The sequence below is a fragment of the Stigmatopora argus genome, chromosome 20 (genome assembly GCF_051989625.1).
Source record: "Stigmatopora argus isolate UIUO_Sarg chromosome 20, RoL_Sarg_1.0, whole genome shotgun sequence".
Taxonomy (NCBI): Eukaryota; Metazoa; Chordata; class Actinopteri; order Syngnathiformes; family Syngnathidae; genus Stigmatopora; species Stigmatopora argus.
Genome location: NC_135406.1, coordinates 7,693,530 through 7,720,181, shown reverse-complemented (window position 1 = coordinate 7,720,181; position 26,652 = coordinate 7,693,530). Strand labels below are relative to the sequence as shown.

The 26,652-nt window shown below is 38.5% G+C and overlaps 1 protein-coding gene across 10 annotated transcripts in view; it reads right to left on the bottom strand.

Moving 5' to 3' along the window:
* LOC144065970 (uncharacterized) overlaps window positions 1-26,652 on the bottom strand; it is a 102,114-nt gene that overhangs the window by 24,160 nt on the left and 51,302 nt on the right. For 2 of the 10 annotated variants that reach the window (XM_077589214.1, XM_077589213.1), the window contains exon 2: window positions 25,442-26,209. The exons of 1 other annotated variant lie outside the window; for it this stretch is intronic. In XM_077589214.1, the coding sequence (XP_077445340.1) occupies window positions 25,442-26,102 (661 nt within the window). In that variant the 5' untranslated portion in view covers window positions 26,103-26,209. Of the gene's footprint in view, window positions 1-5,584; window positions 11,342-11,819; window positions 11,858-12,002; window positions 21,249-25,441; window positions 26,210-26,652 lie in introns of those variants that run through there. 7 more of the 10 variants (XR_013297367.1, XM_077589221.1, XM_077589222.1 and 4 more) reach the window with 7 other exon arrangements.

Here is a 26,652-nt window from a genome sequence, read left to right as displayed (position 1 = left end):
ATGAATATGCCACTTAGTTATACGTACTATTATCCTATTAATATTAACACATGTTTTCATATTTATAAGAAAAATACGTGAAGCCAAACAATATATATTAACAGGGGTTTGATACTCGTGGCCTACAACATATATCATAGATCAATTTACCAATAGAAAGTTTGAATAAACCTTAGGAATGATAATACTATATGTATATATGTATATATATATATATATATATATATATATATATATATATATATATATATATATATATATATATCTATATCTATATATATATATATATATATATATATATATATATATATATATATATATATATATATATATATATATATATATATATATATATATATATATATATATATATATATATATATATATATATATATATATATAAACTTTTCGCGAGCACAGGCGCGCGCGGCCGTCTCGATAGTTGTCGTCACTCGTATAGATATCAACAAATTTGTTCACCCAATTGGCATGCAACTGATAGATTTTAACATTGGGGGGGTTGAGGGGGGTAAACGGTCGATTGGTCTCCGATCTCTTTGTCGCCGGTCTTTTGGTTTGGTTCCAGTATTTTCTCGCGCGCGCGGCCGTTTCGATAGTCGTCGTCACTCGTATGGATATGAACAAATATAATACTAATTGGCATGCAATTGATAGATTTTAACATTGGGTGACAAAATGTCCAGGTCATTTTCATTAAAGAGTGCTACTTACGGTCAATTCGCGGTCGTTGTCGTTCGTCTCTGATTGCTTGCACGCCGAATGGAGAGTAGTCGCGTACTTGGCCGTCCGGAGAAGAATGGAGATCCCTCGTGGTAACCCGGATGTAGATCTTGTGTGGCACGCGGATGTCGGAACATTTAATCCAAATCCCCACTTTTATTTGGTTAATAAAATAATAATATGTTAATGGATGCCTATGACAGTCAATGGCAGCAGCTGATGTGTTAAATGAGTGCTTTTATTTCTCCCAGAGATTGTTAGAATTTTTAAGTTTTTGAATTTGCTTTGTCTTCTTTTTAATAAATTAATTTTACTTATTGCCTTTTATTTTAATGTCAAAGTTCCGGGCTAAAAGTATACTAATACTTTTATTTGTTTGATAAAAATGACCATCTAATCTAAAGTATTTCAACATTGCAAGTTCTCCCAGAGAGAATGAAGGTTCATTGGACGCCTATGACAGTCAATGGCAGCAGCCGATGTGTTAAATGAGTGCTCTTATTGATGTGTTAAATGAGTGCTCATATTGATATTTTGATATTAGATATGTAGATTGTTTCAACAGTATTTAGATCGTTTCAACAGTATTTACAGTATTTAGAGTCTAATTACTGTTGAAACGATCTAAATACTGTCTAACTAAAAGTATACTAATACTTTTATTTGTTTGATAAGTGTTGGAATAATGATTCAAACCTTTTAAATCATTATTAGTAATATTTAATTAAAAAAGGAAAAACATCTTTCAACAAATTCTGCTTACAACTTCGAAGGAGATGCAATGTGACGTCGTCTTAGCCCCCAGTGCATTCTGACGAGCGGCATACTCTTCGGTCCATTTAGCGGCACATAACCAAAACATTCAAAGGTAATCTGATTTAAACAATTGCCATTGAAAGAAAAACACCTGCGTAAGAATTTGCAGTATAAGCATAATAATTTCTTTATAAGGTAAACTGCCGGTGTCCCAGACAAAACAATTTATGAGTCCTTCGTAGATCATTGCGAACTTGCATCCGGGTGGCTGGGTTGCGAGGTCTATCTCCCAGTAAACAGTCCTCGAAGAACTCAGTGTATTGTTTTATGTCTTTGCGTACTTGTATCTCTCGCTGATCCCAGCTGTCCTGGAGAGCGACCTTGGCGTAAGCGTTTGTCTTCGTTGAAAGCGATCAACACATATATATATATTGTTTAATATAGTTACACATTTAGGATGAGCAAATATATTGATTAATATAGTAAGCATGTATATTATAAGGCTTTATATTCATTGCAAACACATTTATAATAATGATTATTCCATCATTCCCCCCTATATTATAAATTTGCACATGATCCCCTTAATAAAACTTCCTTTCAGCTTTATTCCATTAATTCCAAATGAACATATAGTAACATCCCAGAATGAACCCAACATTCCCCCTTTTTTTATTATATGTTCGTTATTTATTTTATGGCAAATCCAAGAAGAGAGGAATATCTCCGTTGGCTGTTTTAATTTTACCCGCTTAGGCCCTACTCGTTCGGCAGGTCTGAAAGCAGAAAACAAAATCATTTTCGTCCAATCCATCCTCGTAATTACCATGCTCCTGGAATTCACTGTTAGTGTCAGCACGTTTCAGTAGGGGATATAATTCATGCAATCTGGAATTTGTAGGGGCAATCGCAGTGGTTATAAGTCGGCTCATCAAAGATCTTAAGCAGGGAATAATACAACACCCACATAATGTCAAAATCGTAGCAAAAAGGGCTACCACAAATTAGGCCAAATCATTATTAGTGAGTCCACAAATCTGTCAGCGGACATTATTCTACTCCAGGATGCTTTTTCATCTTGCGGTTTAGGGTCTGCAGGCCATCGTTGGCCCTGGTGTGGGACCCAGTGGGGGACGTGTTGTTGAGTGCAACATTTTCAAACGTTGCATACGCCCCCTGCTCCTTCAAGAAGCATTTCAACCGCTGCACGATCCTGGAACGCCGTCAGACTAGTGGCTGCCAGTTGTTCCTTTATCGCCACAAATCCCTGTTCAGTATAATTTCCAAGTTTTTGGACATTGTAATGCAGGTAATTTATCCAATCAACATTTTTGTTTGGAGTAATTAAAAGAAAAATATACTCCCAACCTGCTGCAATCTGATTAGCCAACTTATACTCATCTGGTACGCCCCGTGGATGCCAATCGCATCAATGTATGTCGGATCACCCTCTCTCCATGCGACGCCGTCGCGAGGGGCCCGCCATCATACCGGATTTCTGTGCAGCCAATAGTATCTCCTCTACTGTAGATGGAAAAACAGACACTGGTAATAGCAGTGAGACCAAGGCACAAAGTCCTGCTGTCATTGTGGCAGGAGTCGTATAATTTGTTTTGACCCCACCACCACCATAGGTCAGAACGTGGAATCAGGGGTGCAGTCTGTTTTAGGACGTGGGCACACCACGTCACATTTATCGCTCCCAGTGCCGGACCGTGCCCTGTGAGGACTAAGCAGGTAAAATGATTAAACGCTAACATTTGTTGAAAAGTTAGGCTTGTCCTTTGCTGCCGTTGTAACTGGGTAGACATTATTTCATTTCATACATTTTGGGCTTACATATTCTTTTGTCATTATCTCCTTTACACAATCAGGGGTAATTTGCGCGGGTACTACTCTTAAGAGAGGTCGGCCCCCCATACATGTTATACAGGTTTGATACAGGTTTGATTTATAATAGCTGCATTTTCCATCAACAATAACCAATTATTTCTTACCGCCTCCCGTTTCGGAACTCCCCGTTGCAGAAATGAATTCTCTGGTCATCTCAGATTTTAATTTTACTATGGCGGATCCGGGTGTTTCCATCTCTGACGACCTTCTTACCCATGGACTTAGGAAAAACGTCAGACAAAGATCCACAAGTTAATTTGTCAGTCTGAATTATGATTTGCAATGCCCCACCATATGGGTTAATTTTATCGAAGGCCTGATGGTTTTTTCGCACACGTGTGTCATCCAAGCTTGCCAATCTAGACCAGTTTCTGCAACAAGGTTTCCCCAATCTGTTTTAGGACTGTTATGTACCACACATATTCTATAAAATCCATGTGTATCCTTTGAAATGGATATGTAGCTTTTGTAGCTTGACATAAGGGGGAATCGCCCGTGTTTTTGCCATATATCTGCATATAGATTGAATATATAACCTCCCCCTTTTTTGAGGCATGAAATTTAGCATGACTCAAAATGGCAGCCCTCCCAGATAAGTCTTTTGTTTTTGTTTAGTCCCCCAGGTTCCCAAAATTTCCCATTGCAGAAATCAAAAATTTCATTTGGCGAAATTCTTTTCTTTTTTGTTTCTGTCCTACTCTGCCACCGCCGTCCTCGAAAGGCTTATCAGCGATTTCAGAAATATTCCACCTTGATATTAGAATATTGATATATCTTGGTGGCTAGCCAATTGAAACACAAAAGACAGACACTCATCCACGCTGGCACTCATAATCAAGAAATTTAGAGTGCTCCCCCAATCATCAAGATTGATGCCTGAAGAAACTAGATAATTAATGTATTAGATTCACATGCCACATATCTAAAAATAGAAATTTGTTCAATTGCCACCGCCCCTTACCCCATTCAGTCAGCATGTAGATTGCCATGCGAGTGGCTGTGATTAACTATCTATTCGCCAATAATGCAATAACGGAAAAGTTGCACACATTGAAACACACACACACCCCCTTTTAGTATTTTAACCGTTTGCAAAAAACTTTATCTCATTGTTCTGCATTAAGTTACACCCCCTTTCAATGTTATCGAATTTTGCCCATTCTAGTCAACCCATCTACTTAAAGCATTTCTCCAAGGTTGATATTTTATAATTTGGAGATGTTATTTTTAAACATAGACATTATTTCATCACTCGTTTCACACTATGAAAGGCCCCACCTGAATTTGTTGTAGATAGTCCCCTTTATCTAAGCTTGTTATTGCCCATCGTTATCACCGTAACATTCAGTTGTATTAACCCCATAATTGCAATGCAGTAAGTTTTGGCTAAATTCTTAATGTGTATGCCTCTAAAGCAATAGACAGTAATAACGTCCCAATAGTCATCAATATGACCTATAGCAAAGCATACGCCCCCTTCAGGTCAAACAAGGAAAGTCTTTTGTGCACCTAAAGACGCTCCATGTTTCTTCCAGGGAAACTATGCCTATCCTTAACCAATTATCTTATCTACCCCAGCCAGGTTCAATTTACCTAACAATTTGGACGAATGCCATGAAATTTCTCATTTCCGCATTGTTAATTTCATGTCTGATTTCTTTAACAACCAAATAACCCTTAATACTTAAGACATAAATTGCAAATCACCCCATACTATGTTTACTTAAGATAAGAGCCATTTCTTATAGCTCCCTGTTACCACAAGAAAAATCTACAATAATTAAATTAGTGAAATCCACCTTTTACTAGGCATTTCCTAATTACAATTTTCAATGCTTAATAAAGGACCCACAAATTGTAACCAATATGCCATAATATTGTAAAAAAATCCATTCATTTTTCTTTAACCAGCCAATCTCCTATATTAAAGTAAAAAGAAACCAATAATAACAGTATTATTCCCAATTCCAAAGCTTTTACCAAATCGATCTTTGCCAAACAGATTTACTATCACCTCGAAAGACATTTCTGATTAAATCCCAAAAATAAATGCGAAGATAATCGCGGAACTCTGCATCCCTTGCAGACCATGTTTTGTTCTTATTCTGAAATGTTTAAACGGAAGCGCCCCCTTACCCGCTGACTGTGACCTTCACGCTCGCTGCAGAAGCAGCTTATCACTGTTGACATTCCTAAGTGCTCTCTTTTCTTTGTGCCCAATGCTTCCCCTCTTGTGCCTCCTGTGAGCAATTATTTTTTAGAGAAGACTAAATTACAATATGCTGCAAGCACAACTATATCATAGCAAAACCCATTTCTGCCCTCAAGTTTGCTTCAGCACCCCCAAGGCCAATTATTGTAATATTCAGCCGCATCAAAACAGAGCGCTCCCCCCGCAATCAAAGCATTATTCGGCAAGTTTAGAGTCTGACCAAAACGCAGTTTTGGCAACCCCGCTAAACATTTAATTTGCTGTTTTGTATTTCTGTTAACCAAAATATTCCCGCTAGCAGACGGGAACGAAACCAGGATAAGCCACAATAAGCCATTTCATTCTTTGAAATAACCATTTTAATTGCCATTTTACAACTTTCAGCATCACACAAAAAAATCCAATTGAATTCAATCCCAAAGAATGTGATATCTGGTTTAAAATTTGCTCAACATCCTCATGTTCAAAATCCTCATTCAAATCATTTTGAGCAGGCCTGCCTTGTTTTTAGAGACATTTTTGTCCAGGCAATCACGCGATATATGTAATATATATAAGTATAATTTGAATGAGCATGCAACACATTTTTTAGCTGCTCCTGATAAATGCTGCCCACCGCGTGGTCTTCAGCGAGGCCGCTGTTGGCCTTAAAACAAGCCGACATCCTGATTTGATATTCTGCAAAAGGCTCACCATCCCTCTGCTTAGCTCTGCTGATCACGGTATAATTAACTTTTGTTTTAAACTTCCCCGTAACCCGATCAATCAGTTCATGCACTCTTAAATTCAAATTACGCCCGTCATGACACAACGGGCCACCATCAGCTTTTGGATTCGAACATCCAAATTTAGTAGGAGCCTGCTCCTTGCCCACATTAGTATTAGCAACTTCGATCATGGGATATTGTTCAATAAACACATCACTCATTGGCGGCGCCCCAGGCTGGGGAGATAGCGTTTTCTCCCCATGTCCCCCACGGGCCCTCCCGACCTGGTCATATTTGTCGGAGGGGGCCCTCCTTTTTAACGACAACAACACACTTCTTCCCCACCGGGCTAGCCGTCCTCTTTTCTGTGGAATAACACAGCCTCTGTGTCTCCAGTCCCACCGTTATCAACTGATTTAACCCATGTATCATAAACCAATAATAGGTATCATTATATCCCTCCTGCTCCATTTTGTTAAGATTTCCCCAATCTTAGCACGTATTTTATCCTGCAGTATCAATATCTTATGCATATTAAGCTGGCCAGCAAATCCATATTTATTTATCCATAAGTTTAGATGTTTAACCCTTGTAGCGCTTTGATTTTCAACAAATTTCCAATCTTTACACGGCAGACGCATCTTTGGATCGTCGTCAATAGCCGCTTTTACATTTGCGCTGCCCATTTTTAGAAGGGAGCGCGCTCGCACTTAGTTATCAGTTAGCAAATTCTTTTTCCGCGGAACGACACACGTAACACACGCAACACAAATGTATACCCTAGCCTGATATACTGTCAGAGTTATATTTGTACCTATCCGGACCGCGGTACAGGACACCCCGAACTGCCCCAAGTTTTATAGACTCATGCTCTGTCTCGTTACCTGGCATCGACTAGTATACCCAGGGTTTTAAAATCGCTAATCCCCAGGACGCGAGCCTTACTTCTCAAAATAAGGCCTTCGCGTGTGATGCCCTTCGCGCACTCGGAACCCGTCAACAATATGCAGCCATCACACGCGGACTCGGCAGAAATGTCGAAAGATGCTTACCAAGAGGATAGTCGTCAACCGATTAGAAAACAGGCGCTGCTGAGAAATAGTCCAGCCTGGAAAAGGGATTCTCGCCGTGCACGGTCACTCCAGATATTAAACCGCAGCGTCTGGATTCCCTATCGGTTTGTTGACCCCGGCTACTCGAAGGACCAAATGTTGGAATAATGATTCAAACCTTTTAAATCATTATTAGTAATATTTAATTAAAAAAGGAAAAACATCTTTCAACAAACTCTGCCTACAACTTGCAAGGAAAATGCTATGCGACGCCGTCTTAGTCCACAGTGCATTCTGACGAGCGGAATACTCTTCGTTCCATTTAGCGGCACATAACCAAAACATTCAAAGGTAATCTGATTTAAACAATTGCATACGCAAAAACAACTGTCTCTGCTGTTTTAAACAATTGTATAAGCATGAAGGTTATAAAAACACTGTCTGTTTTTATCGGAACACCTGCGTAAGAATTTGCACAATAAGCAAAACAACGGCATTATTATTTGCACCAGTAAGCATAATAATTTCTTTATAAGGTAAACAAAGCAGTATTTTCAAATCTGCTGGAGTCTTCGTCATAACATTTGGTAGAACTGTCCGTAACGCCTTCGCCCTTGAAGAGTCGACTGTGCAGTAGGAGATATAATTCATGCAGGAAAAAGTCCATCCCTTGACTTGATTTATAGCATTACTACTTATTGAAAAATGTTTACAACACATATAGAATATTCCATAATAATTCTATCACAAACGGAGCATATAACAATACAGTAAATTCTCGCTATTCTGTGAGAACAGTGTCTCGCAGCCATTGTAAGCGTCTGTTGGCTTATTTAAAAATCCGCTGCAATGCTCTGAAGAAGGGTAAGAGCAGCTCAAAAAAGCCCTGGATATAACTCTTGGCATTCCCAAGAATGCCAATGATGCCATGAATCTCTCCATGCTGGAAGATAACTGAACATGATGACAAGATGGCAAAACATTTGCTCACGAATCAAGTCCAGTTTGCTTACATGTCACCTTCATCTCTCCCCCTTCAGGTTTTGATGAATGCATTGAGTCACAAGAAGAGCTGCTCCTGCAGGATTCATTCAAGGTCTGGGATTCAAGAATAGCCTTGAGCATGGGAAAAAATAGACAAATCTTCCTCTTGAAGTCCTTGGTGGTGTGCAAGGTGGTCAAGGATGCCTAGAGAGCAAGTACATTTACAAGAAAAAAACTCAATGTGTCATCCTTAACCCACTTTGTAGCGATGCAATGTTCTCCATCAAAATGTTCATCATGCCATTTCTTCTATAGATGGCAGACATCAAGCTGACCGAGTGTAATAACTTTGCAGGTTATATAACTGTTAATATATCCATAACAGTAATAGACGGCGGAGCCCAGGGTAAAACACGTGTAGCTCTTTATTGCCAACTTTCCAACTACACACACACACACAAACCGGACACACAACACTACTACTTCCGGGTTACGCTGTGCTACCCCACGGCTCCAGGGGCGTGGTTACACACTCTTCCATAACCCGAGGCAACTATCATTATCAATATATTACACTGAGCACCTTAAAAGAGACCCCGCACGTTTGCTTTTTTAGTGGCCCACCGTTCCTGGAGGTCGAGCAACATTGTTCTGAAGGTTAGTTTCATTGTCAAGAATAAAAGTTCAGCAAGAATTATGGTCAACATTTTCATCAAAAAAGCACTGATTAAAAAGTGCTTGTTTTTCAAATTGTCTTAACATTTTAAACGTCCTCCTTGTCAATAGGCTTCCACGATTGAGACCAAGTTGGAATGAATTGGCCATATGCCAAAGCTAATCCAGGAGCACACCACTGACCTGAGGGGGACAGTCAAGGAGACAAATACCAAGACGGCCAAGCTCCACAAGACGCCAAGGTAAGAAGCAGGGAAACTTCATACAATTCAAGAGGCATCTTGGTTCAGTAAAAGTGACAAAAAGTATTGCTTTTTTTTAAATGAATAATAATCCAAAAATGTGATTGGCATCCTCAGCCACTGTTGTTTTCACTTGACTAAGTACCTTTTTAAAAATGTATTTTTGAATGTCATTGTAGTATTTACTGAAATGAACAGTTGAATTATAAAAATTGCTTTCAACATGCATGGGATTGGAAGTCATGTGAAAAGTGCAAAAGCAATGTTACACAAGCCCATGTCTGTAGGAGTAACGGAACAAATTGTGTCCGGCAGGTCAGCGAGAATCATTGAGGCCATGTCACTGTCCATTGTTTCACAACCATGGTGTCTTCCAACAGTCGATGCTCCAAAATGAAGCATGGTTTGACTTTTTCAGATTGGACACAATAAACATCAAGAATAAAACAAAGATTGAGTTATGGTGGGTTTCCAATCCTTAGCCAACATGTATTCTTGTACAAAGGGCCCAAGGTCTTTAGCTGAGTGAGGAGATATCATCATGGAAACATGTGGATGAGATGGTGACATGGGGAGATCCAGCGGGTTATCCTTCATGTACCATTTTAATTGTTCATCAGACAAATGTGTATTGAAAGCCACTCCGGGTTACCAATAAACAAATCGCCACAATGTATTTGCCAAGTGTGTCCTTCAATTGTTTGTAACGAATCAGTATAGACCTCATTACCTTGCCTATCATAGTAGAGCGTGCAATGCAAGCAGTCAGAAACCAAATCATATGTACGTAGGTGCCGTACCCAGGGCAGTCACAAAGGCCAGTAGTGTTCGGCTTGTTTCCAGCCGTCGGAGTCAGTGTCAATGCGAGCCCAGTAGATGTCAGCTGATAGATCTGTAATACAACTTCAGGAATAGGCACAGAAAAAGTGAGATCAATTTAAAGGAAATAGGTTTATTACCAGACTGCAAGATGGAGAGAGAGCTCTAACAGTGGTGAACCGCTCAGCGTGGTGTCCTTTGCAACTCTCTCTCCGAATGAACAGTGGGTCAGTCTTTATATAGGAAAACAGGGAAATATTTCTAAGACAGTGATGTAGGACAAAGTTTATGTAAACAAAACTTTAGGCTGATATGGTTAGACATTTGCAGGGCTAAGTTGTATGCAAACACGATATTTTTATAGCTCACACAAACTGCCGCAGCCTATCTTACATCGCGCGATTCGAACAAACAATTATTAAGCTAGTTGGCCACATTGCACAATACAAGCAAACAATTGCAAAGCCAGCTTATTAGCCTATCTTACATTCCACGATCTTGACAAACAATTGCAAAGCCAGCTAGTTAGCCTATCTTACATTCCACGATCCTAACAAACAATTGCAAAGCCAGTTTGGCCAGTCTATCTTACATTTTACGATCTTAACAAACAATTGTAAAGCGAGTTTGGCCACATGGCGCGACATGAACAAACAATTATTAAGCCAACTAGCCAGTCTATCCCACACAGCAAAGATTGGGGCAGTTGCTTGGTGGTGCCTTGCAGGAGAGTCTTGGAGTTGTTGTCCATCTGGACAGGTCACATCTTTATAAGGTCCTGGCCCATCAAGTTGACAGGGCACTTTGGAGCATAGATGAAGGAATGAGTGATAGTCAGTGAGTAGCACTTAGTGGCTACTGGGGAAGTTAAAGGCAGGATGATCTCTTCACCCTTGGATCCTAGTAGTGGTATGATAAGTTCACCAACAGGCATTCTCAAATGCCCGCACAAATAAAGAGATGGGGCAATCCTCTGTGAAATTCTTGCAAGAGAGAATCGAATCGACTCGTCTCTGTTCAGGTTCATTCTCACGTTACACGCATCTTTCCCCTGTTTTAGCTTCAAGGACCATAGTTACAATGGACGTCTCAGCTCTCAAGGGAGGGTTGGGAAAATAGGAGTGAGAAGTCAATAGTAAAGGACCCTAGTTACAATACAAGTTTTAGCTCTCAAAACAAATGAAGGACATGTAGAGACGAAGGTTCTTCTCCACATCCCAGCAGTCCAAAAGGATTCGACGTTCCTGTTGTTTGGTCTACCTAAGGAGCAAAGCATTTACTTCATTGCAAGCAGATGTAGACTATAATAACTTTTCTTGTGTTAATGAGCTAAGTAAAGCAAAGCGTACTTCATTGCGAGCAAATGTATAATAATGTAAGACTAATAACCCTAACAGTATATTTTTCAATAGAATTGAATCACAATCTCCCCCTGTTCGCAAGGATTAATATATTAAGCCTGTACCCTTTACAGCAATTAAGCCACATAAAATGCATGCTAATCAAAAACTCCAAATTCATTCATTAATGTGTATCGCGCAGTTGTTTGAAATGAGCAATACCCCAATCTAGTAGTTTTTTGCAAACATTTAACATTACATTCCCTTTGTAGTTTGTCTATCATCTCCTATAAAACTTTCTTACTCGATGTTTTTCCAATAGTTGCACATCAAATAAAAATCTAGTTACATATCTCCCAATTATCCCCTTCAACATCAAAAAGATAAAATCAATTTACCGTTAATTTCAGATAACGAAGTTAGCGTATTTTCACACCTGTAGAAAGAAAACAATCTTATATATTAATTTGTCAAATTGTTCAAATTAATGTATTCATTAAATCTGAGCAAATAACGCTTCTCTTTTTTGTCACTTTTGAATTTGGAAGGCTGATTTTTTTTCAACAAAAAGACCCAAAAAGTATTTTCCCCCAAAAGAGTTTTATTGGAACTACCAAAAAAATGACACGTTAAATCAGTTTAAAATCGTGATTCATCTTATAATAAGACAAAAGTATAAGGACATTGTACAACTTATTTATTTATTTTGAGCAAATTCATTATCTTTCACACCATATTTCTAATCATGTTTCTTAGAGCCAAGATTCAATATATCAATCATTTTCATTCAAATGTATCATGTTTGAATAACACTCAATATTCTTATTGGATTTGCTAGCAAATCAGCAATTTTTCAAAATTCTTAGGCATGTCTTTAACTGTGACGACATTTTCCATATTATTTAGATAGTAAATTAAATAAAATCTTCAACGACACTCAATTTTCTTATACAGTAATACCTTGACATACAAGTGTTCCAACATACGAGACAAATTTGAGATGAGAGCATACCAGATGGTTCCCAATTGTGAGTCGGTAGTAAATTTAAACAAATTTTGGTGTTTTTTTTTTAGGATGGAAACGGATTAATTTGTATTTTGTTCATTTCTATGGGAAGAATTGACTTGAGATACGAGTAAATTGACATACTAGCTCGACCCCGCAGTAAGCTCGTATCTTAAGGTATTACTGTATTTGAATCGTGTGGATCGATATTACACATTAAAAAGTGTAAACAAGATTTTCAGAATGCAAAAACAATTATACTTCACTAAGAATGATCTTTCATACAGAAATTGAAAAAGCAAGCAAAGCTGTGATTGGCCACTGCTTATCACAACACATTTGCATCTTTTAAGTCTATCCTTACAACTAAATCTCTGGCAAGAAGCTGAGCAGGAAAAGGGTTTCTGACAGACGTGGGTACCGTATTTTCACGACTATTCGGCGCATCGTATTTTTAGCCGCAGTGTCAGTAATGGGTGCTATTTCTGTATTTTAAACACAAAGCATGCACCGTTTTTTAGACGCATATATATTATATATGGATGAACATCGAAACGCAATAGCGCTGGCTACCGGAAGTAGCCTATTTCCGGGTTCCGGTGTGCAGTGACTGCTGGGAAATATAGTTCTTGCACGCTACACCCACAGGCTAAAAACACGTTTTTAAAAAGGTAACGGAAGCAAAACTGAGTTTGGTTGTACTTTATTTAGACATTTTACAACTTACTTATGTCATCATCACCCACAAATCCATCAAAGTCCTCATTTTCTGTGTCCGAATTCAACAATTGCCCAAATGAGTCTTCCAAAACGCCGGGTCGAGCGGTTGTCGTTCTTAAGCCTCCGGGAATGACGGCAAGCTCTGAGTTATTATATAATATATTATATATTCCGTTGAAGCCAACATCTAGCGGCAGGATTTCTTTTGTAAATACAGCCGAAATGACGGCGAGCACCAAATTAGTGTGCTCGCCGTCATACTGAGTGTATTGAAGAACTGGGTGTATTAAGAACTCTATATCCCAGCAGTCACTACGCAGAACTTTATCTACGGGAAATAGTAGAGTCTGGGGCTGCTTGGCGTAGTTGTCCTATCGACTGATTTATTTTATTTTATTTTATCGCGATAACAATTTTAGTATTTGTCCATATATTTATAGTTGTTAGAATTATTATGGAATATTCTATATGTGTTGTAAGCATTTTTAATAAGTAATAAGGCTATAAACCAATTCATGGAACCATGGTCACTTTACCTCCACATCGTCTCCTCAAGGCCCCACAGCTCGAGGACACATTGTTTTCACACACGCTTTTCGGCAGAACACAACGGGACTGTTTTGACGGGACTCCAGCAGAAGATGGCGATAATCGCATTATTGTTTGAAAATACGGCTTTGCTTTGTTTACCTTGAAAGCATTCCTCACACTGTTGTTTTTCTAACCAGCGAGGGTGTTATTGTACTGATTACATAACCATGTTTTTCGAGTGTCGCGATTAAATACAATGATTCAGTTACTGCAATTCAGAATGCACTGGGGGCTAAGACGACGTCACAGCGCATTTTCCTTGCAAGTTGTAAGCAGAGTTTGTTGAAAGATGTTTTTCCTTTTTTAATTAAATATTACTAATAATGATTTAAAAGGTTTGAATCATTATTCCAACATTTGGTCCTTCGAGTAGCCGGGGTCAACAAACCGATAGGGAATCCAGACGCTGCGGTTTAATATCTGGAGTGACCGTGCACGGCGAGAATCCCTTTTCCAGGCTGGACTATTTCTCAGCAGCGCCTGTTTTCTAATCGGTTGACGACTATCCTCTTGGTAAGCATCTTTCGACATTTCTGCCGAGTCCGCGTGTGATGGCTGCATATTGTTGACGGGTTCCGAGTGCGCGAAGGGCATCACACGCGAAGGCCTTATTTTGAGAAGTAAGGCTCGCATCCTGGGGATGGCGATTTTAAAACCCTGCGGATACTAGTCACTAGCAGGTAGACACGGTGGGGTCTATAAAAATGTGGTGGTCGACATTGGTTGTGTGTGCGTAGTTGTTAAAGAAAAAAGGTACTACGGGGGCACACGGATCCACTCCAAAAATGGGTAGTGGAAACAGTAAAGCGGCTATTGACGATCCAAAGATGCGTCTGCCGTGTAAAGATTGGATTGTTGAAAATCAAAGCGCTACAAGGGTTAAACACCTAAACTTATGGATAAATAAATATGGATTTGCTGGCCAGCTTAATATGCATAAGATATTGATACTGCAGGATAAAATACGTGCTAAACATGGGGGAAATCTTAACAAAATGGAGCAGGAGGGATATAATGATACCTATTATTGGTTTATGATACATGGGTTAAATCAGTTGATAACGGTGGGACTGGAGACACAGAGGCTGTGTTATTCCACAGAAAAGAGGACGGCTAGCCCGGTGGGGAAGAAGTGTGTTGTTGTTGTTGTTAAAAAGGAGGGCCCCCTCCGACAAATATGACCAGGTCGGGAGGGCCCGTGTGGGACATGGGGAGAAAACACTATCTCCCCAGGCCGGGGCGCCGCCAATGAGTGATGTGTTATTGAACGATATCCCATGATCGAAGTTGCTGATACTAATGTGAGCCTTTTGCAGGCTCCTACTAAATTTGGATGTTCGAATCCAAAAGCTGATGGTGGCCCGTTGTGTCATGACGGGCGTAATTTGAATTTGAGAGTGCATGAACTGATTGATCGGGTTACGGGGAAGTTTAAAACAAAAGTTAATTATACCGTGATCAGCAGAGCTAAGCAGAGGGATGGTGAGCCTTTTGCAGAATGTCAAATCAGGATGACGGCTTGTTTTAAGGCCAACAGCGGCCTCGCTGAAGACCACGCGGTGGGCAGCATTTATCAGGAGCAGCTAAAAAATGTGTTGCATGCTCATTCAAATGTGTTGCATGCTCATTCAAATTATACTTATATATATTACATATATCGCGTGATTGCCTGGACAAAAAGGCTCTAAAAACAAGGCAGGCCTGCTCAAAATGATTTGAATGAGGATTTTGAACATGAGGATGTTGAGCAAATTTTAAACCAGATATCACATTCTTTGGGATTGAATTCAATTGGATTTTTTTTGTGTGATGCTGAAAGTTGTAAAATGGCAATTAAAATGGTTATTTCAAAGAATGAAATGGCTTATTGTGGCTTATCCTGGTGTCGTCCCCGTCTGCTAGCGGGAATATTTTGGTTAACAGAAATACAAAACAGCAAATTAAATGTTTAGCGGGGTTGCCAAAACTGCGTTTTGGTCAGACTCTAAACTTGCCGAATAATGCTTTGATTGCGGGGGGAGCGCTCTGTTTTGATGCGGCTGAATATTACAATAATTGGCCTTGGGGGTGCTGAAGCAAACTTGAGGGCAGAAATGGGTTTTGCTATGATATAGTTGTGCTTGCAGCATATAAAGATTATGGGGTCTTGGCAAACTATGATGATATAGTTGGATATCGGGAGAGTAATTAATTTAGTTTATTAATTTAGTCTTCTCTAAAAAAATAATTGCTCACAGGAGGCACAAGAGGGGAAGCATTGGGCAGAAATAAAAAGAGAGCACTTAGGAATGTCAACAGTGATAAGCTGCTTCTGCAGCGAGCGTGAAGGTCACAGTCAGCGGGTAAGGGCGCGCTTCCGTTTAAACATTTCAGAATAAGAACAAAACATGGTCTGCAAGGGATGCAGAGTTCCGCGATTATCTTCGCATTTATTTTTGGGATTTAATCAGAAATGTCTTTCAAGGTGATAGAAGATCTGTTTGGCTTTGGAATTGGGAATAATACTATTATTATTATTTTATTTTCTTTTTTGTGAAGTTCAAAGGGCTCTTAATTGAAGAGAGCTAGTTTTGGAGGATAAAACGATATTATTACTGTTTTTGAATGGTTGGCTGGTTAAAGAAAAATGAATGGATTTTTTTACAATATTATGGCATATTGGTTACAATTTGTGGGTCCTTTATTAAGCATTGAAAATTGTAATTAGGAAATGCCTAGTAAAAGGTGGATTTCACTAATTTAATTATTGTAGATTTTTCTTGTGGTAACAGGGAGCTATAAGAAATGGCTCTTATCTTAAGTAAACATAGTATGGGGTGATTTGCAATTTATGTCTTAGGTATTAAGGGTTATTTGGTTGTTAAAGAAATCAGACATGAAATTAACAATGCGGAAATGAGAAATTTCATGGCATTCGTCCAAATTGTTAGGTAAATTGAACCTGGCTGGGGTAGATAAGATAATTGGTTAAGGATAGGCATAGTTTCCCTAGAAGAAACATGGAGCGTCTTTAGGTGCACAAAAGACTTTCCTTGTTTGACCTGAAGGGGGCGTATGCTTTACTATAGGTCATATTGATGACTATTGGGACGTTATTACTGTCTATTGCTTTAGAGGCATACACATTAAGAATTTAGCCAAAACTTACTGCATTGCAATTATGGGGTTAATACAACTGAATGTTACGGTGATAACGATGGGCAATAACAAGCTTAGATAAAGGGGACTATCTACAACAAAGTCTGGTAGGGCCTTCCATGGTGTGAAACAAGTGAAATAATGTCTATGTTTTAAAAATAACATCTCCAAATTATAAAATATCAACCTTGGAGAAATGCTTTAAGTAGATGGGTTGACTAGAATGGGCAAAATTCGATAACATTGAAAGGGGGTGTGTGTGTGTTTCAATGTGTGCAACTTTTCAGTTATTGCATTATTGGCGAATAGATAGTTAATCACAGCCACTCGCATGGCAATCTACATGCTGACTGAATGGGGTAAGGGGCGGTGGCAATTGAACAAATTTCTATTTTTAGATATGTGGCATGTGAATCTAATACATTAATTATCTAGTTTCTTCAGGCATCAATCTTGATGATTGGGGGAGCACTCTAATTTTCTTGATTATGAGTGCCAGCGTGGATGAGTGTCTGTCTTTTGTGTTTCAATTGGCTAGCCACCAAGATATATCAATATTCTAATATCAAGGTGGAATATTTCTGAAATCGCTGATAAGCCTTTCAAGGACGGCGGTGGCAGAGTAGGACAGAAACAAAAAGAAAAGAATTTCGCCAAATGAAATTTTTTGATTTCTGCAATGGGAAATTTTGGGAACCTGGGGGACTAAACAAAAACAAAAGACTTATCTGGGAGGGCTGCCATTTTGAGTCATGGTAAATTTCATGCCTCAAAAAAGGGGGAGGTTATATATTCAATCTATATGCAGATATATGGCAAAAACACGGGCGATTCCCCCTTATGTCAAGCTACAAAAGCTACATATCCATTTCAAAGGATACACATGGATTTTATAGAATATGTGTGGTACATAACAGTCCTAAAACAGATTGGGGAAACCTTGTTGCAGAAACTGGTCTAGATTGGCAAGCTTGGATGACACACGTGTGCAAAAAAACATCAGGCCTTCGATAAAATTAACCCATACGGTGGGGCATTACAAATCATAATTCAGACTGACAAATTAACTTGTGAATCTTTGTCTGACGTTTTTCCTAAGTCCGTGGGTAAGAAGGTCGTCGGAGATGGAAACACCCGGATCCGCCATAGTAAAATTAAAATCTGAGATGACCAGAGAATTCATTTCTGCAACGGGGAGTTCCCAAACGGGAGGCGGTAAGAAATAATTGGTTATTGTTGATGGAAAATGCAGCTATTATAAATCAAACCTGTATAACATGTATGGGGGGCCGACCTCTCTTAAGAGTAGTACCCGCGCAAATTACCCCTGATTGTGTAAAGGAGATAATGCAACATTTTTAGTGTTATATAAAGGTCTCATACTACAAGTTCTGTTTAGAAGTGTTACACAAAAGAGGAAATAATTTATAATTAGAATTATACCAATATTTATTACAATAATTTATACCAATTATTGTGGCATAAAGGCTCATTGAACTGTACTCATATATATTGATCTTGGATTGAATCGAATTTTGCCAGACTGTAATATCTGTACATACTGTATCGTTTTTCAAAGAATTGATATTGACAAAAGATGTAAGCCCAAAATGTATGAAATGGAATAATGTCTACCCAGTTACAACGGCAGCAAAGGACAAGCCTAACTTTTCAACACATGTCGCATTTAATCATTTTACCTGCTTAGTCCTCACAGGGCATGGACCGGCACTGGGAGCGATAAATGTGACGTGGTGTGCCCACGTCCTAAAACAGACTACACCCCTGATTCCACGTTCTGACCTATGGTGGTGGTGGGGTCAAAACAAATTATACGACTCCTGCCAAAATGACAGCAGGACTTTGTGCCTTGGTCTCACTGCTATTACCAGTGTCTGTTTTTCCATCTACAGTAGAGGAGATACAATTGGCTGCACAGAAATCCGGTATGATGGCGGGCCCCTCGCGACGGCGTCGCATGGAGAGGGTGATCCGACATACATTGATGCGATTGGCATCCACGAGGCGTACCAGATGAGTATAAGTTGGCTAATCAGATCGCAGCAGGTTGGGAGTATATTTTTCTTTTAATTACTCCAAACAAAAATGTTGATTGGATAAATTACCTGCATTACAATGTCTAAAAACTTGGAAATTATACTGAACAGGGATTTGTGGCGATAAAGGAACAACTGGCAGCCACTAGTCTGACGGCGTTCCAGGATCGTGCAGCGGTTGAAATGCTTCTTGAAGGAGCAGGAGGCGTATGCAACGTTTGAAAATGTTGCACTCAACAACACGCCCCCCACTGGGTCCCACACCAGGGCCAACGATGGCCTGCAGACCCTTAACCGCAAGATGAAAAAGCATCCTGGAGTAGAATAATGTCCGCTGACAGATTTGTGGCCTCACTAATAATGATTTGGCCTAATTTGTGGTAGCCCTTTTTGCTACGATTTTGACATTATGTGGGTGTTGTATTATTCCCTGCTTAAGATCTTTGATGAGCCGACTTATAACCACTGCGATTGCCCCTACAAATTCCAGATTGCATGAATTATATCCCCTACTGAAACGTGCTGACACTAACAGTGAATTCCAGGAGCATGGTAATTACGAGGATGGATTGGACGAAAATGATTTTGTTTTCTGCTTTCAGACCTGCCGAACGAGTAGGGCCTAAGCGGGTAAAATTAAAACAGCCAACGGAGATATCCCTCTCTTCTTGGATTTGCCATAAAATAAATAACGAACATATAATAAAAAAGGGGGAATGTTGGGTTCATTCTGGGATGTTACTATATGTTCATTTGGAATTAATGGAATAAAGCTGAAAGGAAGTTTTATTAAGGGGATCATGTGCAAATTTATAATATAGGGGGGAATGATGGAATAATCATTATTATAAATGTGTTTGCAATGAATATAAAGCCTTATAATATACATGCTTACTATATTAATCAATATATTTGCTCATCCTAAATGTGTAACTATATTAAACAATATATATATATATGTGTTGATCGCTTTCAACGAAGACAAACGCTTACGCCAAGGTCGCTCTCCAGGACAGCTGGGATCAGCGAGAGATACAAGTACGCAAAGACATAAAACAATACACTGAGTTCTTGCTCCGAGGACTGAGTGCTGGACAGTGTTTTTATAACCTTCATGATGTTATTCGGTTGAGCTTATACAATTGTTCAAAACAGCAGAGACAGTTGTTTTTGCGTATGCAATTGTTTAAATCAGATTACCTCTGAATGTCTTGGTTATGTGCCGCTAAATGGACCGAAGAGTATTCCGCTCGTCAGAATGCACTGTGGACTAAGACGGCGTCACATTGCATCTCCTTCGAAGTTGTAAGCAGAGTTTGTTGAAAGATGTTTTTCCTTTTTTAATTAAATATTACTAATAATGATTTAAAAGGTTTGAATCATTATTCTAACACTTACTTAAAACGGAATTATCAAATTAAATTGAGTTCATTTTGGTTACTCCATTTAAATAAATCATTAATCTTGTTTAAATGCAATACATACGTAATTCAAGTGAGCCCTTTAAATTGTTTAAAAGTTTGTATATGTGATTGAGAAAGAAAAAACGCTCCGCGATTGTTGCAATACCAAAAGTGTCCGTCAGGGTGAAGTCTCCCCATGTAAATGCCATTTTGTTCTGTTAAGTCATTAGAGACGTAGGGAGACTGTCTTCTTGTTGAAATTATTGGTATTGCTACCACGGGGAGTATCTTTTTTCTTTCTTAATGACATAATAAAAATAAATAAAGGGCTGATTTGAATCACGTTTCAGCAATTTCCTGTATTTTTAAACAAGATTCGTGTCTTATTTAAATTGAGTAACCTAAATTAATTCAATTCTAATTAGATTTTTCAGTTTTAAAATGAGTTTAAGATAAAAGCAAAATGGACTGCTGCAGTCTGGGGTTGATCCAGGGACCTTTAGATATTCAGTCTAACAGTCTCCCATCTGAGCTACTTCAGCTGGCAGAGTCTGCTCAAAACCTCAACTGCAGATTGACTATTGGTCTAATTGTACTATAAGAGCTCGAGTTGTTCCTTTTTGTTGCAAGTATTTTTCAGTCCTGTTTGTATTCAATTCATTGATGTATTTCCTTGTCAGCTGATTGGAAATTGGTTCCTTTATCAGAATACATCTCTGTTACGTGTCCGCCTCTGGCAAGAAATCTTTTGATTGCGTTGAGCCGAGCATCAGTGTCATGGGAAGACGACACTTCCAATGAATTCATTCAGTCATCATGGGTCCCGCGCATCTTCGTAATGGGTTGTTGGAGCATGTACTTGCGGACTTTAGACAAAAGGCAGACTCCACCCTAGACTGGTTACCAGACTGGCTTAGGGCACACAGAGAGACAGACAATCATTTGCACTCACAAACATATTACCATCAGGAATTAAGCCCACAACTCCCCACATTGAAGTGAGGTGAGTGAACCAACACACCATCAGGCAGTCTCCAATAAACTTTGTGTGTTCCAAATGTATTGTTCTTATCACAAGGCATGTGAAGTTTACGCAGTGGTGGACCGTCAGGGCCTTCAAGACCTTCTCTGCTGGCCTAAAAAATATCTGAATCACAGACTGATGTTAATTATGTTTTGTCTATGAATACTTATTAAATAATTCCAAATTGTCTGTCAGCTTCCTTTCATTGCTTTTCCCCTGGTTGCACTGCTTCCAGATGTGTGTTTTCATATTTAAGCATATAACTTATCACGAATAAGGACAACCTTATTCCAGCCAATACGACCTAGAGTAAAAGTAACACTAATATAAAATGAAAGAAAATCAGCACACCTAAATCAGAAACTACAACTCCACACATTTTGGGTAAAACCGGGGAAACAACGTTGCTTTTGTACCTAAAAATGCAACAAATGCTTCAAAAAATATTGCGTCTTGTAGGTCATGTGACACACATTGGTCCATTCAGAATGTAGCAATTGACTTCTTGGACTTATCCCACAATGCCCCGCAGCTTCCAGCAGTAAGGCAACTCACCTGTACTTAATAACAATAAAGTCATTTATTTCAAATTCAATCTGTTGCGTTATTTTCTCAAATGCAAAGGAAGAAGAAACTTGAAGTTTCTATTTGGATTTCTCAGACTTTGACGTAAATTAATATTTGGTGTTATCCTGGGGACACCATGTCCTTAATTAAAGTGTATTAATAATGAACCGATCATTGTGTGTGTGCGTGCGTGCATATGTATATATGTATATATGTATATATGTATATATGTATATATGTATATATGTATATATGTATATATGTATATATGTATATATGTATATATGTATATATGTATATATGTATATATGTATATATGTATATATGTATATATGTATATATGTATATATGTATATATGTATATATATGTATATATATATATATATATTTACAAAAAGACTTAGCAATTGGTATAAGAAGTCAAATGTCTCTTGTTTGTTATTGGAATTTACTCAATCTTTTTAGTTATATATAACCATTAATAAAACAAAAAAAATTGATGGCTTGAAACTTCTCGTTGATTGTCCATTGCTTTCACCTGTGTGTCACCCAACTGTTTTTCCATGTCTGTGTATTTATTCTTGTGTTCTACCTCTTTTGGTTCTTTTGTTGTTGTAATTTTGGATTCTGGGTTTATGTGTTTTCAATTTGCTTTTGCTTTAATTAAAACCCTTGCTGATTTTGTCAACAAAAAGACCCAAAAAGTATTTTTCACCAAAAAGAGAACTTTATTGGAACTACCAAAAAGATGACACGTTAAATAGGTTTAAAAACATGATTTATCTTATAATATGACAAAAGTATAAGGACATTGTAATACTTATTTATTTTGAGCAGATTCAGTCTTTCACACCATATTTCTACTAATGTTTCTTAGATCCTAGATTCAATATATCAATTATTTTCATTAAAATGTGTCATGTTTGAATACCACTCAATATTCTTATTGGATTTGCTAGCAAATTCAATTGACAAAAACTGCTATTTTTCAAATTTCTTAGGCATGTCTTTAACTGTGAAGACATTTTTACATATTTACATCACATTATTGATTATTTACTTTGTAATTTCCTAATTTAGGCTCTACTATTTCGGGTAGAATTGTGAAGTTAATAAAATCTTCGACACTCAATTTTCTTCTACATTAATACCTTGACATACAAGTGTTCCAACATACAAGACACATTTGAGATATGAGCATACCAGATGGTTCCCAATTGTGAGTCGGTAGTAAATTAGAACAAATTTGGGTGTTTTTTTTAGGATGGAAACGGATTAATTTGTATTTTGTTCATTTCTATGGGACGAATTGATTTGAGATATGAGTAAATTGATATACTGGCTCAATCCCGCAGTAAGCTCGTATCTTAAGGTATTACTGTATTTGAATCGTGTGGATCGATACTACACATTAAAAAGTTTAAACAAGATTTTCAGAATGCAAAATACAATTATATTTCGATTACAATGATCTTTCATACAGAAATTGAAAAAGCAAGCAAAGCCGTGATTGGCCACTCACGTATTATCACAACAGATTTGCGTCTTTTAAGTCTATCCTTACGACTAAATCTCTGGCAAGAAGCTGAGCAGGAAAAGGGTTTCTGACCGATGTGGGTAATTGTGTTAAGATATTCCTGCCACAAATTGAGCAAAAAAAGGGCTTTTCTCCAGTGCGGGTTGTTAAGTCTTCTTTTCAGGTTTTTCAATTGTGTAGCTTTTTAATTGGGCGGTTGTAGCGAATCTGTGGCCACAGACTGAGCAGGAAGACATTGTTCTCCGGTGTGGGTTAATAAGTGTTCTTTTAAGCTTCTCCTTTGGGAAAATGTTCGACCACAAACTGAGGAGGAACATGTTTTTTTGCCAGTGTGGGTTCTTGTGTGTCTTTTTAAATTTCCCTTCTCAGTATATATTTTACCACAAACTCAGCACGAAAATGTTTTTTCACCAGTGTGGGTTCTTGTGTGAATTTCATAACTTCCTTTCGTTGTAAATGTTTTACAACAAACTGAACACAAAAATGGTTTTTCACCAGTGTGGGTTCTTGTGTGCCTTCTTAAGGTTTCCTTGTGTGTGAATGCTTGACCACAAACTGAACACGAAAATGGCTTTTCACCAGTGTGGGTTCTTGTGTGAATTTCAACACCTTCTTTCGTTGTAAATGTTTTACAACAAACTGAACACGAGAATGGTTTTTCACCAGTATGTGTTCTTGTGTGTATTTTTAATTTTTCCTTCTGTGTAAATGTCTGACCACAAACTGAGCAGGCAAATGGTTTTTCACCAGTGTGGGTTCTTGTGTGTATTATTAAGTGTTCCTTTTTAGAGAAGGCTTTACCACAAACTGAACACGAAAATGGTTTTTCACCTGTGTGTGTTCTTGCATGACTATTTAAGTGTCCCTTGTAATTAAATGTTTTACCACAAACTGAACATGCAAATGGTTTTTCACCTGTGTGGGTTCTTGTGTGCATTTTAAATGTTCCCTTGAGTGTAAATGTTTTACCACAAACTGAACACGAAAATAGTTTTTCACCAGTGTGGGTTCTTGTGTGTATTTTTAAGCTTCCCTTCACTGTAAATCTTTTACCACAAACTGAGCACGCAAATGGTTTTTCATCTGTGTGGGTTCTTATGTGGATTTTTAAGTGTTCATTTTGATAATAGGCTTTACCGCAAACTGAACACGAAAATGGTTTTTCACCAGTGTGGGTTCTTGTGTGAATTTCATAACTTCCTTTCGTTGTAAATGTTTTACAACAAACTGAACACGAAAATGGTTTTTCACCAGTGTGGGTTCTTGTGTGCCTTCTTAAGGTTTCCTTGTGTGTGAATGCTTGACCACAAACTGAACACGAAAATGGCTTTTCGCCAGTGTGGGTTCTTGTGTGAATTTCATAACCTCCTTTCGTTGTAAATGTTTTACAACAAACTGAACACGAAAATGGTTTTTCACCAGTGTGTGTTCTTGTGTGCCTTCTTAAGTTTTCCTTGTGTCTGAATGCTTGACCACAAACTGAGCAGGCAAATGGTTTTTCACCAGTGTGGGTTCTTGTGTGTATTTGTAAAACTTGCTTTTGAGAAAAGGCTTTACCACAAACTGAACACGAAAATGGTTTTTCACCTGTGTGTGTTCTTGCATGACCAATTAAGTGTCCCTTGTGTTTAAATGTTTTACTACAAACTGAACACGAAAATGGTTTTTCATCTGTGTGTGTTCGTGCATGAATTGTTAAGTTTCCCTTCTGTGTAAATGTTTTAGCACAAACTGAACACGAAAATGGTTTTTCACCAGTGTGGGTTCTTATGTGGATTTTTAAGGATTCATTTTGAGAAAAGGCTTTACCGCAAACTGAACACGAAAATGGTTTTTCACCAGTGTGGGTTCTTGTGTGTATTTGTAAAACTTGCTTTTGAGAAAAGGCTTTACCACAAATGGAGCATGAAAATGGTTTGTTACCCGTGTGGATTCTTCTGTGCATTTCAAATTTTCCCTTGTGTGTAAATGTCTTACCACAAGCTGAACATGATAAGGGTTTCTCCCCAGTGTGGCTCCTCATATGTGTTTTCAAAGAAGACTTTTTCCCAAATGTTTTTTCGCCACTGGGATTTTTCTTAACATCTTCAACATCATCATCGTCAAAAAGCAAGTCGTTGTCATCTGATAAAGGAGCAATTAAATTTTCTGCTCGCCATCCTTCTGTTGAGCTGCCGCTCAGAAGCTCCGCCCCTCTGTTGGCCACGCCCAGATCACCTTCACTCTTGAAAGGCTCACCAGTTGACCATTTGACACATTCCTCGTTTTTGATTGGAGGTTGCTCTTCTCTTTTGCACGGTTGGGGGAATTCTGGCTCCTCCTCTTTAATTTGGGGCCATGCTGAGGCGTTTAAAGGCTCCGCCCCTCCGCTGGCCACGCCCAGATAATCCCTTTTCACAGACTCACCTGGTGACCAGGTGAAATGATCTTCCCCCTTTTTCATTGGAAGTTGCTCATCTCCCATTTGTTGTTGAGGCAACTTTGGCTCCTCCTTTTTAATTAGGGGCCATGTTGTGGTGTATGCAGGCTCCGCCCCTCCGCTGGCCACGCCCTGAACATTTTCCGTCTTCACGAACTCACCAAGTGACCAGGTGAAATCATCTTCCACCTTTTTTATTGGAAGTTGCTCATCTCCCATTTGTTGTTGAGGGAACTCTGGCTCCTCCTCTTTGATTTGGGGGAGCTCAACTGCCCCTTCAAGGTCAACAGACTCCTGCCCATCAGCACCAAGATCATTTGTGAAACCTGGCAAGACACAAAGATAAATGATTAACCATTTTCTAATTATAAAATGACTGAATTTCTTGTTCACAGAAATGAAACCAAACGTAAGAGGGCGCCATACATTCATTTCGTCACAATGCAGTACTTACTACTGTAGTATTCTATGAGTTGAAAACTGTTTATAGGTGCATTTTTCTAAGTATGGCACTATTGGTCAGAAAAGTTTCTTCACTGGTGATGTAGCTCCTTAAAATTAGTCAAATCTTTTTTGGAGCCTTTTCATTGTAAACATTCTCTTTTATGTTTTAGATTTTAATTTAGTTAAAAGGCTTTCGCCAAAGGGGAGGCATTAAAAAGCATTATCTTTTATTCAGTAGCAGGTCTATTATTATTTGGGGGATTAATTAGATTGAAATATAGGTACAGTGGTACCTCTACATACGAGCACCTCTACATATGAGCAG